This window comes from Gorilla gorilla, chromosome 5 (assembly GCF_029281585.2).
Source record: "Gorilla gorilla gorilla isolate KB3781 chromosome 5, NHGRI_mGorGor1-v2.1_pri, whole genome shotgun sequence".
NCBI classification, from domain to species: domain Eukaryota; kingdom Metazoa; phylum Chordata; class Mammalia; order Primates; family Hominidae; genus Gorilla; species Gorilla gorilla.
The window spans coordinates 53,008,054-53,022,606 of NC_073229.2; the positions used below are offsets into that span (position 1 = coordinate 53,008,054).

At 45.6% G+C, this 14,553-nt stretch overlaps 2 protein-coding genes and 1 long non-coding RNA gene across 20 annotated transcripts in view; 2 read left to right on the forward strand and 1 right to left on the reverse strand.

Annotated features, from left to right (window-relative positions):
* Positions 1-5,482, forward strand: part of SCUBE3 (signal peptide, CUB domain and EGF like domain containing 3) — a 39,376-nt gene extending 33,894 nt beyond the window's left edge. For all 9 annotated transcript variants that reach the window (XM_055390237.2, XM_055390238.2, XM_063707553.1 and 6 more), the window contains one exon: positions 973-5,482. In XM_055390237.2, the coding sequence (XP_055246212.1) occupies positions 973-1,122 (150 nt within the window). In that variant the 3' untranslated portion in view covers positions 1,123-5,482. The remainder of the gene's footprint in view (positions 1-972) is intronic.
* LOC109027321 (uncharacterized) overlaps positions 1-11,901 on the reverse strand; it is a 39,312-nt gene extending 27,411 nt beyond the window's left edge. For both annotated transcript variants that reach the window (XR_010134252.1, XR_008680610.2), the window contains exon 1: positions 11,487-11,901. This is a non-coding gene — a long non-coding RNA (uncharacterized lncRNA). The remainder of the gene's footprint in view (positions 1-11,486) is intronic.
* Positions 11,243-14,553, forward strand: part of ZNF76 (zinc finger protein 76) — a 37,138-nt gene continuing 33,827 nt past the window's right edge. For 2 of the 9 annotated variants that reach the window (XM_004043868.4, XM_055390246.2), the window contains exon 1: positions 11,898-12,144. The gene's annotated coding sequence lies outside the window, so the exon portion shown is untranslated. Of the gene's footprint in view, positions 11,804-11,897; positions 12,259-14,553 lie in introns of those variants that run through there. The other 7 variants (XM_055390245.2, XM_055390248.2, XM_055390243.2 and 4 more) reach the window with 6 other exon arrangements.

Here is a 14,553-nt window from a genome sequence, read left to right on the forward strand (position 1 = left end):
AGACTTCAAAGAATATACTTTTAATAATACTTTTCAAACATTTTTAAAGCATCTGAACCCTTATTTCAAATCAAATGTACTGTGGAATTCCAACACATAAAGCAGTGCAGCTGTTCTGATTAAAGTGGGGTAAGAGGCTGAAACCCCTACTTCTTATTTGAAAAATCCACTGACGCCATGGAAGGAGCACCAGCCTAGGAGCCAGAAGACCTGAGTTTTAATGCACAGTGCCTGGCACCTAGTAGGCTCTCCACACCATGCTACTGTTGTAGACAGGGTGGTCAGGAAAGGCCTCTAAGGAGAAGAGACCCAAATGAGGTAAAAGGGCTCCCCATTAGAAGATGAGGGAGGAGCATTCCAAGCTAAGGAGCATGGGAGCAATTTAGTGTGTTCAGGAACCTCCAGAAGGCCAGTGTGGCTCAGCACAGGGAGCAAGAGTGGAGGTGGAAAGCAAGACACAGATCACATTCTGCCGACGAGTGATAAAAGAAACCAGAGAAGAGTTTCAAACAGGAAAAAGATGAACTAATTAAAAACACAAAAAGTCACTCTGGCTGCTGTGGGGAGAAGAGTCTACGGAGGGACAAAGGTAGAAGCATGGAGACCAGTTAGGAGGCTACTACAGTACTCCAAGTCAGAGACGATGGTGGCTTGGGAAGATGATAAGTGGTCAGACCCAGACATATTTTGAAGGTAGAGTCAATAGGATTTGCTATATTTGTAAGCAAGAAAGAGGATTCAAGGATGGCTCCAAGGATTGGGGCCTAAGCAACAGAAGGATGGAGCTGCCACTGATTCAGTTGTGTAATTCCAGAATAAGGGCAGATGGTGGGAATGGGAACCCAGAGTTGCCCTCTGGATATATTCAGTGTACTATGCCTAGTAGACATCAAGAAGGGCTGCTGAGTCATGGTGTTTCTCTTTCCCACCCCCGACGCTGAGGCTGACATTGCTCCCTGCCATCCTTTGCAGGACAAGAAGCTCATCAAGGCCTTCTTTGAGGTGCTAGCCCACCCCCAGAACTACTTCAAGTACACAGAGAAACACAAGGAGATGCTGCCAAAATCCTTCATCAAGCTGCTCCGCTCCAAAGTTTCCAGCTTCCTGAGGCCCTACAAATAGTAACCCCAGGCTCAGAGACCCAATTTTTTAAGCCCCCAGACTCCTTAGCCCTCAGAGCCGGCAGCCCCCTACCCTCAGACAAGGAACTCTCTCCTCTCTTTTTGGAGGGGAAAAAAAAAATATCACTACACAGACCAGGCACTCTCCCTTTCTGTCTTTCTAGTTTCCTTTCCTTGTCTCTTTCTGCCTGCCTCTCTACTGTTCCCCCTTTTCTAACACACTACCTAGAAAAGCCATTCAGTACTGGCTCTAGTCCCCGTGAGATGTAAAGAAACAGTACAGCCCCTTCCACTGCCCATTTTACCAGCTCACATTCCCGACCCCATCAGCTTGGAAGGGTGCTAGAGGCCCATCAAGGAAGTGGGTCTGGTGGGAAACGGGGAGGGGAAAGAAGGGCTTCTGCCATTATAGGGTTGTGCCTTGCTAGTCAGGGGCCAAAATGTCCCCTGGCTCTGCTCCCTAGGGTGATTCTAACAGCCCAGGGTCCTGCCAAAGAAGCCTTTGATTTACAGGCTTAATGCCAGCACCAGTCCTCTGGGGCACATGGTTTGAGCTCTGGACTTCCCACATGGCCAGCTTTCTTGTCTATACAGATCCTCTCTTTCTTTCCCCACGTCTGCCTGGGGTCTACTCCATAAGGGTTTACAAATGGCCCACAACACTGAGTTAGTGGACACCGGCTAAATGAGGAAGAGCAGCAGGCATTGTCATGTTGAATGCCCCGCTGTAGCTCCCTGAGAGAAAGACTGTAACTCTGCAGGACAGAAACAAGGTTTTAAAGCATTGCCAAAAAAAAGAAAACAGAAAGAAAAAATGTATCATCTAAAGGACTAGACACAGAACAATTGGAAGTCAACTTCAAACACTAATCCCTTTTCTTGTCTTCCCTGGCCCAGCCACCTCCTCGGCCCCATGTGATGCTCCCTGGGGGAGCCCTACTCCCCTTGCTACATGTTGTCCTTAAACATGGTTATTGACCTGAAGCCAGCCTAGGCCTTGCCCTACAGTTGTTTTTCCCTTGTAGCCCCAGCTGGCTTGTGGGCTTCACCAAAGAGGACCCCACTCTGAAGCCAGCCTGGAGCCACCTACCTCTGGCCTCAGGCTGTGGGCAGCAAAAGGAATGTGTGTGCACTTGGCGAGCCTCCTGCCCACCCTGTCCACACCTAATAAGTGCAATCATTTTGAGTCTTTCTATGTTGTCTAGACGGAGGGGTTTTTGTTTTCTGGGTTTGTTTTTTGTTTTTGTTTCTTCTTCCTCTATTAGCAAAACCCTATTTATAGCTGCCCAAGAGAAAAGAGTGTATGTTTGGAGTGGAAGAAAATCGGTTTTGAATCTCATGAACCTTGAGTGCTGCAGCATCTGATCTGTCTCTATGCCACCACTGGCCACCTAGAGCCCTTGGCTGTGGTAATCCAGGGTAATTGCGCAGAGGCATCTGATGTGTAGGAAAGTAATTCTGGGGATTTGATGGAGCAGAAAGGAGAGAGACCTATGTTTGCTAAACCAATCCTGCTATCCCTATGCCTCTCCATGGAGTCAGTGTGGACCTCATGATTATAGAGGCCAATGGAACTGGTCAGTGATTCTCTACCCCAAGTAGGGAAAACCTCCATCTTTTCCCTGTCTTCATCCTGTTATCCCCTGGTGTACACATGGAAGAGGACCAGGACATACCACCTGGGGATGGGCTGACTCAGGGTCCCGAGGCCAGAGACAAAGCTGTGGCAGCCAAGAATAAGACAGAAGGCATCAGATATTTGCCTGGCTCTGGTCACTTCCCTTTGAAGTTGACTTCAAGCTTAGCTTCCTCAACTACTGTTTTTCAGAAGGAAGAAAGAATCAAATGGAAGAAGAATCAAGTCCATGCCCAAGCCCAAAGCCTGCACACATTCTGCCCTTAATCCAAGTGTTGCCTATAAAATTATTTTCTGTTTTCTCACTCTAGTTCCCCCAAAGCTGTAGTCCCAATCAATCAAAGGCTACCAACTGAGTCCTCAGGTTCATTTCTTCTTTTTTTTTTTTCTTTTTAACTCTCCTGGTAACTCACAGAACAGCTCAGGTTCATTTCTAGGTGACTGTCCTAGGCTACTGCTCCCCCAGGAGACTCAACACTAAATAAAGGAGTCTGACTCCCTGCCCTCCCATCAGTAGCATTCATCAGCCAAAACGGCCATAGCAGTAGGTAGCCAATGACACAGCTAGATTCCCTGACAAGCATTAGCCAACATCATGGCCCTTGTGGGTAGAGTGTCTGGCTACCTTTGTCTTTCTGGGTCAAGGAGGGCCACTGTAAAGATGCAAAATGGCTGCTTCCAAACAAGGGAAATGGTCATTTAGTATGAGTGTCTCTGTACTTCCCAGGAAGCACCATGAAAACTGCTTTAATCAACCCTGACTATCCTAATTCTCCACCAGAAGCTAGGATAACTTTCTTTTTCTTTTTTTTTTTTTTTTTTGAGATGGAGTCTCGCTCTGTCACCCAGGCTGGAGTGTAATGGTGCTATCTCGGCCTACTGCAACCTCCGCCTCCCAGGCTCAAGCAATTCTGCCTCAGCCTCCCAAGTAGCTGGGATTACAGGCATGCGCCACCGCGCCCAGCTAATTTTTGTATTTTTAGTAGAGATGGGGTTTCACCATGTTGCCCGGGCTGGTCTTGAACTCTTGACCTCAGGTGATCCACCCGCCTCAGTCTCCCAAAGTGCTGGGATTACAGGCATGAGCCACCGCGCCCAGCCTAGGATAACTTTCTGATTCCTCTCTGCCAGCCGTTTTGCATCTCTTGGAAAGCCAAACGGTGACCATGCTTCTTAACTTATGCCTTCAGGGTCTGGCTTCTCCTTTCTCCCTTCCTTTCCTGTCACACCATGCATACATACATACAAATACACATCCTTCAACCATTTATTCCATGGCTTATGAGACCTGCAAATGAGTTCCACAGTACGGAAGGCATAGACCACTAGGCTTCTTAATTGATGTCAAGGCAGATCTTGGTGAGCAGGTAAAAACCTGCTATTGTCCACCAAGTTTAATTTAGGTCCTCCAAGTTGGAGGGTTAAGAACCCAGGCAAAGCTGCTGCTGAATCTATGGAGGAGGCTGGCCCTGGGACATCAAACTAGGGGTTAACTGGATTGAATGAGGAGTCAACGCTCAGGGACATTCTAGGTCTTCACAGGTCAGACAGAAGAGAGGTTTTTACCATTGGAGGGAAATGGAAAGATGGTATAAATAGGATCCCTTCATGAAGCAACCCAGAGGCCTCTCTGCAGCGTGTAGGGTGTGGGGCTACAGTATTGTGGGGCTTCCATTCATCTTAGTACAAAACCTCACCTGCTCTGAGCCTGGAAATGGGAGGGCTTCACGCACCAAGTAATGCACACCAGAAAGGCACTTATATCCTCAGCAACATGGCAGTTCCTCTTTACTTCTCTGCCTCCCTCTTTCTATATTATCAGGCCATGCCTATTCCTACAACCTGAGACAACTCTTGGAGTCAGAAGAAAACTGACCAGATCCTGGATCTGAGCTGCCTGCTCCAGGCCTAGAAATCCCCAAAGGCTGGCACTGAGCTGTGACTGCTTTAACAGCCCCCAAGATTTGGTCAGTTTGAGGTGGTGGAGACTCAGATTTGTTGCTGAAAGTTCAGTAACACAGTCCTGGTCTTTGGCTCTAGAGAAACTTTTTATATATGAGAAGTGTTCTCTATATACATGTTTGAGGTGACTCTGGAATGGATTATGAGGTCATATCTCAAAATGTCAGAAAACGTTATAGAGCACTCGAACTTTTGTATTTGCTGCTTAACCTCAATATTACAGCCACAAACAAGGGGTACCAAGACAAAGTATAACTGAGCATAAGCAGAAAATGTTAACCCTCCAGGTTTCTTTCTTAAGCACAATAAAAGTGGGAGCGAACAACACAAGGATATTTTTACATTTGACCCATCTCAAAAGTAGCACACCCTATCCTTGTGCCATTATTTGTACAAGGAAATATATGATTAGAAGGAATAGAACCCCCAGTTGTCATCAGCTTTTTTAGACACTACAGGTTGTAGCAGTTTGAACAAACTGAAAACTTTATACTTCTGTGTGAGCTGAACTCAAGTTTCAGAATAATGATCGCCATGTGGGAGGCTTTTTGTTAAATGCAGAAGAAATTTCAAAATATTGTATTTATATCTGCCTTCCACTGCTGCCAATTTAGTAAGCATCTCCTATACAATCGACAATAAACAGCAAATGATGCAGTTCATAGAGTATTTTGCACTTGGGGAAAAATATGTATCTGAATTGTAAAAAGAAATGTTTGGATTTTGTATGTCTTTTTTATTATTATTAAAATACTAAATGAAACTCCTCAGCCCGGCATCTTTTCCTCTATCTCAATAGCTTATCCTAGAGCCAGAAAAAGCCTTGAGGAGACAATGTCTTCTGGCTTCCAGATAAAACTTAACCCAAATTTTTTGGCAACTCATCCCTAATGATTTTAAAATTTGAAAAGGCTTGTCTTTTCTCTGTCCTTAAAAGCAGCATCAAGTATTATCTCCTGAGGGGGATCTAAGGAGTGGGGGAAATTTATTGTTCCTCCTCTCCACAGTACAGTCCACAACAGCTGGCCAGCCCACAGGTGGTTCAGCACCTCCCTAGTCATGATGTCCCACCTCTAGGAAAGCGCCAGCACTGAGGGTCACCCAGTGTCATTCTTTGTATGCAGTACACTCTTAGCCACCAAATAGTATTGTGAAATACAGATCATTTAGTCACTACCACCATCACTACTCCTACAGGGCAGGAGAAAGCAATCTCCAATCTCTTTTATAAATGAACAGTCCCAATTTCTAGGCTCAGAGATGATAGATAAAACTTTGCTGTCGCAATTATATAATTCCCTTTCATGAAATTTTATTGGATTTAATATCTACATGATATAGCCATTTAAGAGTATAACTTGAGGAACAAGGAAAAATCTACCTGATCAAAAAACATGTGGGGTGGCCTATCAGAATCTTAAACTTACCCTTTAGCATCTATAATGAAGATACAGATGAAGTACATTCATTCCATAATTACTGAGATCCTATTATATGCCAGGTAGTGAGCAGCTGCTCATCAGCTCATTGACAATAGCCATGCTCAAGATCCACACTCCTCATGTAACTTTCTGATTATAATTCATCTTCCCAGATAAGATTTACCCAACAGGAGCAATAATCCAGTTCACTTGGTGGCTATAAGTATAAAAGAATGCACTGGCATTCTACTATGTACATTAACTTCCTATGAGTTTGATTTAATGTGACAAAACATGAACACCTTTGTGTGGACTGACTCAAAATCACACTTCTAGAACTGCAAAGCCAAGGACCATATCCATGACCTTCACACTATACCAACTTGGAGCCATCCTCTTTGACTTCTCTCATAACTCACTTCTATTCTAAGAACAACACGTCTTCCTCCTTACTTCCTAGGACATTTGCTTTGGTGTCTCAAAATAATGGATAGTCAGGGACATTGGAGTTTGGATATGCCTATATTAAGAAGTCTTCCAAGTGGGGTAAATGAAGATTTTTCCTAGGGTACGTAAGACTGCAAGGAATACCCAGGAAATAGCCTCAAATCAGTCTGAGGAGAGTTTTAAAGGAATAAATTTCCAGATCCTCAACTTCCCTATAAAATATTTTCTAAAACCAGGCCGGGTGCACTGGCTCACACCTGTAATCCCAGCACTTTGGGAGGCTGTGGCGGGCGGATCGCCTGAGGTAAGAGTTTGAGACCAGCCTGGCCAACATAGTGAAACCCCGTTTCTACTAAAAATACAAAAATTAACCGGGTGTGGCGGTGCACACCTGTAATTATAGCTACCTGGGAGGCTGAGGCAGGAGAATCTCTTGAACCTAGGAAGGGGAGGTTGCAGGGAGCCAAATTGGGCCACTGCACTCCAGCCTGGGTAACAGAGCAAGACTCCATCTCAGAAAAAAAAAAAAAAACAGCCAGGCGTGGTGGCAGGCACCTGTAATCCCAGCTACTTGGCAGGCTGAGGCATGAGAATCGCTTGAACCCAGGAGGCGGAGGTGGCAGTGAGCCGAGGTCGTGCCACTGCACTCCAGGCTGGGCAACAGAAGCAAAACTTCACCTCAAAAAAAAAAAAAAAAAAAAAAAAACGGCCAGGCACAGTGGCTCACGCTTGTAATCCCCGCACTTTGGGAGGCCAAGACAGGCAGATCACAAGGTCAGGAGTTTGAGACCAGCATGACCAACACGGTGAAACCCCATCTCTACTAAAAATACAAAAATTAGCCGGGCGTGGTGGCACGCGCCTATAATCCCAGCTACTCAGGAGGCTGAGGCAGGAGAATCGCTTGAACCCGGGAGGCAGAGGTTACAGTGAGCTGAGATCATGCCATTGCACTCCAGCCTGGGTGACAGAGCGAGACTCCGTCTCAAAAAAAAAAAAAAAAAAAAAAATTCTAAAACCAATCCGTTTGGGAGCCAGCTGACATATTCATGCATTCTCCACTCTACCACTGCCCCCACTTTCACCATAGTCCTTGTCCTACTTTACAAAAGAAAGGAATATCTCTCCCCTACACTGAATCTTGATGCATGGTCCAGGGTGTAAAAACCTGAGGAGCTGGGAGGGAGCAATTATTTTCCACTTCATATCAAAATATTCCCATTGCAATCAGTCTTCCTATTTTATCTTATATAAAATGTTTATTATTTTCTACCTCCTAGTAAAAAGTGAAATTGCTAGCTGCTCAATTCATTATTTCTTAGCAAATACAGCTTTCCTTTCTAAAAAATACAGAAGAAAAAAATTTGTGTAACAAGATTATTAGTTATTTCTGATTTTTAGACATGATTCTCATTTAATTGTTCCCAAAAGCTGAACAACAAGAGTTTGATGAAAGCAGGCACACACATTTACCAAGGGAATATATGCCTTCTATATGACTTCTCAAAACTGATGGATTTAACTATACATTATACAGCATTATTCCTAATTATATAATGAAAAATAGTACTATCTTATTTTTACCATTTATTATGTTAATAGTAGGTCTAAATAATTTTAATCTTGACTGGTTAGTGGTCCATTTTATAAGCTATAGTTAATCATTTATTTCCTAATAATTTTTATAATATTCCTCAAAATGAATGTTAACATATTTATTTGAATGGAAGAATAAAGTCATAGACATTTTTTCTAACAGAAAGTAGGTCTGATTTGGCTGATTGGTTTGAAATGAAAACTGGCTTTGCCAATTCCACAAATGGCAGTTGTTTTCTATACAGTGAATGAGCTGAATCTGCATTTCAGTTTAACAAAAAGTTCTTGAAGACATGTAATAATTAAAGAATTTTACCAAAAAATATTGTGTAGGCAAAGAAGTATGGAAATCAATACCTGACTAACAAAGTGTCTCTGAGTGTAAAGATCACAGATAATTAATAATCATGTTTAATAAAACCAAAACTGAGACTCTAATAACTAAATCCTTTTGGAAGTTCAGTGGTTTCTAATCCTTTGCTTTTAACAAAATTAAAAGAAGACTCTATTTGATAGTATTAATAGATCACTCTGTGATTGCTGGCATATAATTTAGAAGTTCAAAGACTCAAAGAATATCATTGTAACAAATCTCTTCCTTTCCCAATTGTGGAAACAAGGTTTCTCAATACTCATGTCTATAAAAATAAAAAATAGGTAAAGGATTGATGTTGCACCTTATCTCCTTCTACCATTAGGTAATATTAATCCATGAATACCTGAACTAATTGGGGAGAAACACAATATTTCTCATTAACAGATGCATTTTCAATAAAAATTGTACTTTTTAGGTTTCACAAGTCATAAAAATGTTAAAAATATTTAGGAAAATTTAGTATTTAGTAATATTTAGTAAAAAAAAAGTTTAGTAAGTTATATACTAATGATTACAGGAAGTGAATGGAATTCAAAGTTTAAGGAAAAAGAGAACCATATAAAATTTCTGTTGAAGAGCTTGTTCATATATTTTTAAGTGGATGATGGTAGGCATTAGATTTTTAGGGTACTTGGAATCCACCGGATACTTTTTTTTAATTTGAGACAGAGTCTCACTCTGTAGCCCAGGCTAGAGTGCAGTGGCACGATCTCAGCTCACTGCAACCTCCGCCTCCCGGGTTCAAGTGCTTCTCCTGCCTCAGCCTCCCGAGTAGCTAGGACTACAGGTACGCACCACCATGCCCGGCTAATTTTTGTATTTTTAGTAGAGACAGGGTTTCACCATCTTGGCCAGGCTGGTCTGGAACTCCTGACCTCGGGATCCGCCTGTCTCAGCCTCCCAAAGTGCTAGGATTACAAGCATGAGCCACTGTGCCTGGCCTGCCAGATACATTAAGAATGATGTAGACCAAGTGTGGTGGCTCATGCCTGTAATCCCAGCACTTTGGGAGGCCAAGGCGGGCGGATCACGAGGTCAGGAGATCGAGACCATCCTGGCTAACACCGTGAAACCCCGTTTCTACTAAAAATACAAAAAATTAGCCAGGCATGGTGGCGCATACCTGTAGTCCCAGCTACTCGGGAGGCTGAGGCAGGAGAATTGCTTGAACCTGGAAGGGGAAGTTGCAGTGAGCTGAGATTTCGCCACTGCAGCACTCCAGCCTGGTTGACAGAGCGAGACTCCGTCTCAAAAAAAAAGAATGATGTAAGTCTTAGTTTAAGATGTCAAAATTTGAAATTGTATCCTCTATAAGTATTTAAATTAATGAAGGAAAATTTAGGTATCAACTTAAAAATGAACAAGAGGTACATAGCTCTTCAAAATTCTTTTATGGGTTCATTCTAAAAAATGTCTGAAGATCACCAGCCTATATGTTGAGTGGAAGGGATAGGAGAGAAACTGCTAGCAATGGTCTTCAATACTGCCCTCCAAAATATCCTCACCAATTCTCCTGAGGACCTGAAATTACCTTCCATTAGGATCATTACTTCAGATTCAGACACTGTTTCCCAGAGCTCTTGTTAAATGTATAATTGCAGAGGTGACTGGCCATCAGATTACGATCCGTAAGGAATGTGAGAAAAGACAGATATATATATAGAGAGAGAGCTATGGAAAAAGGGTGGTTGGAGAGGGACAAACTCAGGTATAGCCTGAGTTCTATTCCCTGCGGTATTTCTAACCCTCAATTCATATTATAAGAGGAGCTACTTAATCTTCTCTCTGTATCTATAAGGTACTTTTTCTTTTTCTTTTTTTTTTCTTTTTTTGAGACGGAGTCACACTGTTGCCCGCACTGGACTGCAATGGTGCGATCTTGGCTCACTGTAACCTCCGCCTCCCGGGTTCAAGCAATTCTCCTGCCTCAACCTCCGGAGTAGCTGGGATTACAGGCGCCCGCCACCACGCCCAGCTAATTTTTTTGTATTTTTAGTAGGGGGGGGGGTTTCACTATGTTGACCAGGCTGGTCTCGAACTCCTGACCTCGTGATCCGCCCGCCTCAGCCTCCCAAAGTGCTGGGATTACAGGCGTTTAAGCCACGGCGCCCGGCCTATAAGATATTTTCTATGGGAAATAACTTGTCAAACTTCCACCAAAAAGGAATGGAAAGAGGGCAGCATAGTGGCCAGGCAGTTTATTTCCATACTAGGAGATACAGAAGGGATTAATTCTAACTATAGGAATTCTAACCATCAAATGTCACTCACTGGCCTACCTAAACTGAACTCTGGTCCCAGCCAGAACAAATAAGATCAGGAAGAGGGGATGCCTAAGACTGAAAGGGGGGCTTTCTAGTTAAGCTCTTCAGGCAGGAGAGGAAAAGGATGCCCGCGTCCCCAAAGACACCTTTAGCTACCCCAAGCCCCAAACCCCGTACTTTGTAACTGTGTCTAGTTTACGTCCTTTAAAAATTATTCTTATTAAGTTAAATTGTTTTCGGGGCGGGGAAGATACAAAAGAAACCAGTTAAAGTCTGAAAGGATAGAGAGGCGAAAGTTTCTCACCTCATTCTTCCAGCCACCCAGTTCCTCTCCTAAAAGGCAATCTTTACCAGTTCCTTCTCTAACGCCCCTCCTTTTTAATTTGATTGTTTACCGAAAGCTCGCTCCCTTTTAATTTTCCCTCAGGTTTCTGAAAATTTCCCAATCGCAGCCCCTCCCAGCAGGGAAATAGTAAAGGGGCTTGGTTTTTATGTTCAACCCAAAGCAAGCCTACAAAAGGGAGTAGCCGGTTTCGAGCCTGACGGTGGAGCTGACGCGGGAATGAGAGAGAACCTGAGAGGACCGCCAGGGCGCCCTCCCTGCGGAGGCGAGTCCCTCACCGCCCCTCTACATCGTCCTTTTCAATAAGGAGCTCTTAATACCTGCAACTGCTTCCTTCAAGGGGTGGCTCGAAGATCAGTAGGCAAGGCCTGCGGACTGCGCACCTTAAAGCGCTTCGGGACCGTAAGACAGTGAGTGCTGAGCGCGCGGCCGGGAAGAAGCCTGGAGGCTCTGAGCTCGGAGGACAGAGACCGAAGCCCCAGGGCCTGCGTCCCTCACAACCTGCGCCTCCTGACCTCCCGCGCTACTCCCGAAGCGCACCTTCTCGCCCGCAGGCCGCAGAAGTGATGACGCAAAGCCCTCGGGGCCTCCGCCATCTCCTCACGCTTCTGCTGGACCGAATCCTTGGAATGGACAGGTAGCGGTTCCCGATTGCTATAGCGACGACCCGGCTCCGAGCCGCGCCCAGGCCCTGACCCGGGCGTCGTGACGTCAGCACGCCTTCCCTGGGCGCTCAGCCTCGCGGGCCATGCGTCACCCCGGCCTTGAGGGGGGCGGGGCTCCGAGGAGCTCGGTTCAGATCCCGGCCGCCTGGGCTCCAGGAGCCCCGGAACCAGGATAAGTTGGATGGCTGCCGCGGCGAAGCGGGGGGCGGGGTGGACCGTGCCCGGTATTTTCTATACGGGTTCCGGGGCCCGGTAGAGGCGCGCCAAGAGGAAAGGAAAGTGCGGCGGCCCTGGAACCTGGATATCGCGCGAGGCAAGCTGCGCGCGGGCGGGCGGGCTATGGCGCAGGCGGGTTGTGGGGCCGGCGCTGGTGGCGGGGCCCGGTGCATGGCGGTCTGTCGGCGGAGTCGCCCTCGGGGGCTGTCAGGTTGGTGGCTGCGGGAAGAGTGGGCCAACCATGCCCAGGGCGGGATGCCGGGCGGGCGCAGGACCCCGGGAAGGTCCCGAGCCCGGCGTGCCCACCTCCCTCCGGCCCTAGCGGGGCGGCCTGGCCGCTGGACCGCGGCCGGGCCCCCTCCCCCACCCAGGGTCCCTGCCCCTCTTTTCCGCCTTGCGGCCCCTCCCCCGTGACTCCCAAACCCCACCCCGTGACGGCGCCCGCCTCCACCCTTGTGACCCCACACCCCACCCACTGACCCCAAGACCTCACCAGGTAACCGTTGGTTATTATTCATTGGCTGCTAACCCAGGAATTTTCCCAGCACTTCTCAGAGACCCACCAACCAGTGACTCCCTCAGTTTTAATCCGGTGACTCACATGACCCTGAGATCCTCACACTCCTCCTTAGTGACCCCCAAACCTGGGTAACCCTCCTGGCCCAGTAACCCCCCCGATTCTACCTTGTGTTCCCCACAAACTCGGTGACTCCCCTCAAAACTCTGCTGGCGACTCCTAAGCCCTACTCCAATAGTTTTCCACGCACTCACCTTGTACACAGCCCTCAGTATCTTTACCCTGTAGCCCTATGACCCTCGTTCCACGTCTGCCTTTATCCTAAAATCACCCCCACTGGCATCTCTCTCTGCGATCCCAGCCCTTCAGTGTCAATCAGCACATGACTTACAAGCGTCCAGCACCTTTCTGGTGCTAAGGAGGATATAGAGATTAATATGAAGTAGTAATAATTGGAGGCATCAGAGAATTCTGGATCAATCCAGAATCCAGTCAATCCAGTGTGTGGTTCCAGCTCTGTCACTGCTGTGCTTTAGGGACCTGGGAGAAGTCCCCTCCTCAGTCTGGACCTCAGTTTCTCATCATGACTGTGATGAGGTTGGGTTAGATGATCTTTGAGTTTCCTTCCGTCTGTGAAATTGTGAAATTATGCAGTTCTCAGTCAAGATAATAATTTTTTGCAATCATTTTTGTACCCCACCCTGGAAATTTCCTCTTGTAACCTCATCCCAGGATCTGCTTGCCTCATGAACCTTACTCCCTCATTCCCGGATCACCCTCTTCACACTTCATAGTGCATACCCATTTCCCTTGATCAGGCCCCATCAGATAACATGTCTGCAAAGCAGTATAGCAGAGTGCTTCATTTGGGGGCATTGAGTTCATAACAAACCTAGGTTCCAGTCTGATTCTGGCCCTTCAGCTATGGGACTTTTGGTATATTATTTAACCTGTCTTCAGTCTCCACCTCTGCTAAGGGAGAAAATAGTAGTGCCTGACATAACATATGTAAAGCACCGGGCACCATGCTTGGCTCATGGGAACCCTTAGCATAAGCTGTTGTTAGAAATGAGAAGCTGCTATGGATCTTACTCTGTCCTGAGTGCTAGGGATTTAACAGCCTAAACATGTGGCCCATACCTTGCATTATATTGCTACTACTGACATCTTGGAATCCCTATCTTCTCATGTCTGCTGTAGCCTCACTTCTCTGGTTCTTACCCTGATTTTGCCTCAGTAACGATTGGTTTGCTGAATACCTACTGTGTGCCAAGCTCTGGATATATAAGTTAAATTTATGTCTCAACAGCCCCAAGAGTTAATTATTATTATATCCACCATTTTCCCTTCCCATATTTTTGTTTGTTTGGTTGGTTGGTTTCAGAGAAATGAACCAGAAACTCTCACAGCTAAGTAGCAGAGCTAAGATTTGAACCCACGGTTTAAAAAAACAAAACAAAACCCTACTCCATTGCCTGTCTTTCCCCCAGACTTACTCAACCTCAGCTCCTTATTCCTTATTTTCTAGTAATTCCTAAATCCAACATCAGCTCGTTCCTTGATCCGCAAGGTTTCTGTTCTTGAGCTCCTAGCCTCAAGAGATCCTCCCACCTTAGCCTCTCAAGTAGTTGAGATTATAGGCATGAGCCACCAAGACTGGCCCTGACCCCCAAGGTTTCTATTACCCTTTGCCATGTAACTTGGTGACTTTCTCATCCTGCTGTTCATGACTTTTGATCTCATATCCCCTGAAGCCCCTGCACCTTGTAGGGGAGGGAAAATATCTTCTTAGGTTCATGGCTTAGGCCCCTATAACAAAACAGATTTAATAAGAGAAGATTATATACATTTATTTAATATAAGTTTTATGTGACAGGAGCCTTCATAAGGAAATGAAGACCTAAAGAAATGATTAAACTTGTATATTTTTATACTAGATCTGATGAAGAGTGGGTAGTTGTGGAAAAATACAAAAAGGGTAATATCAAA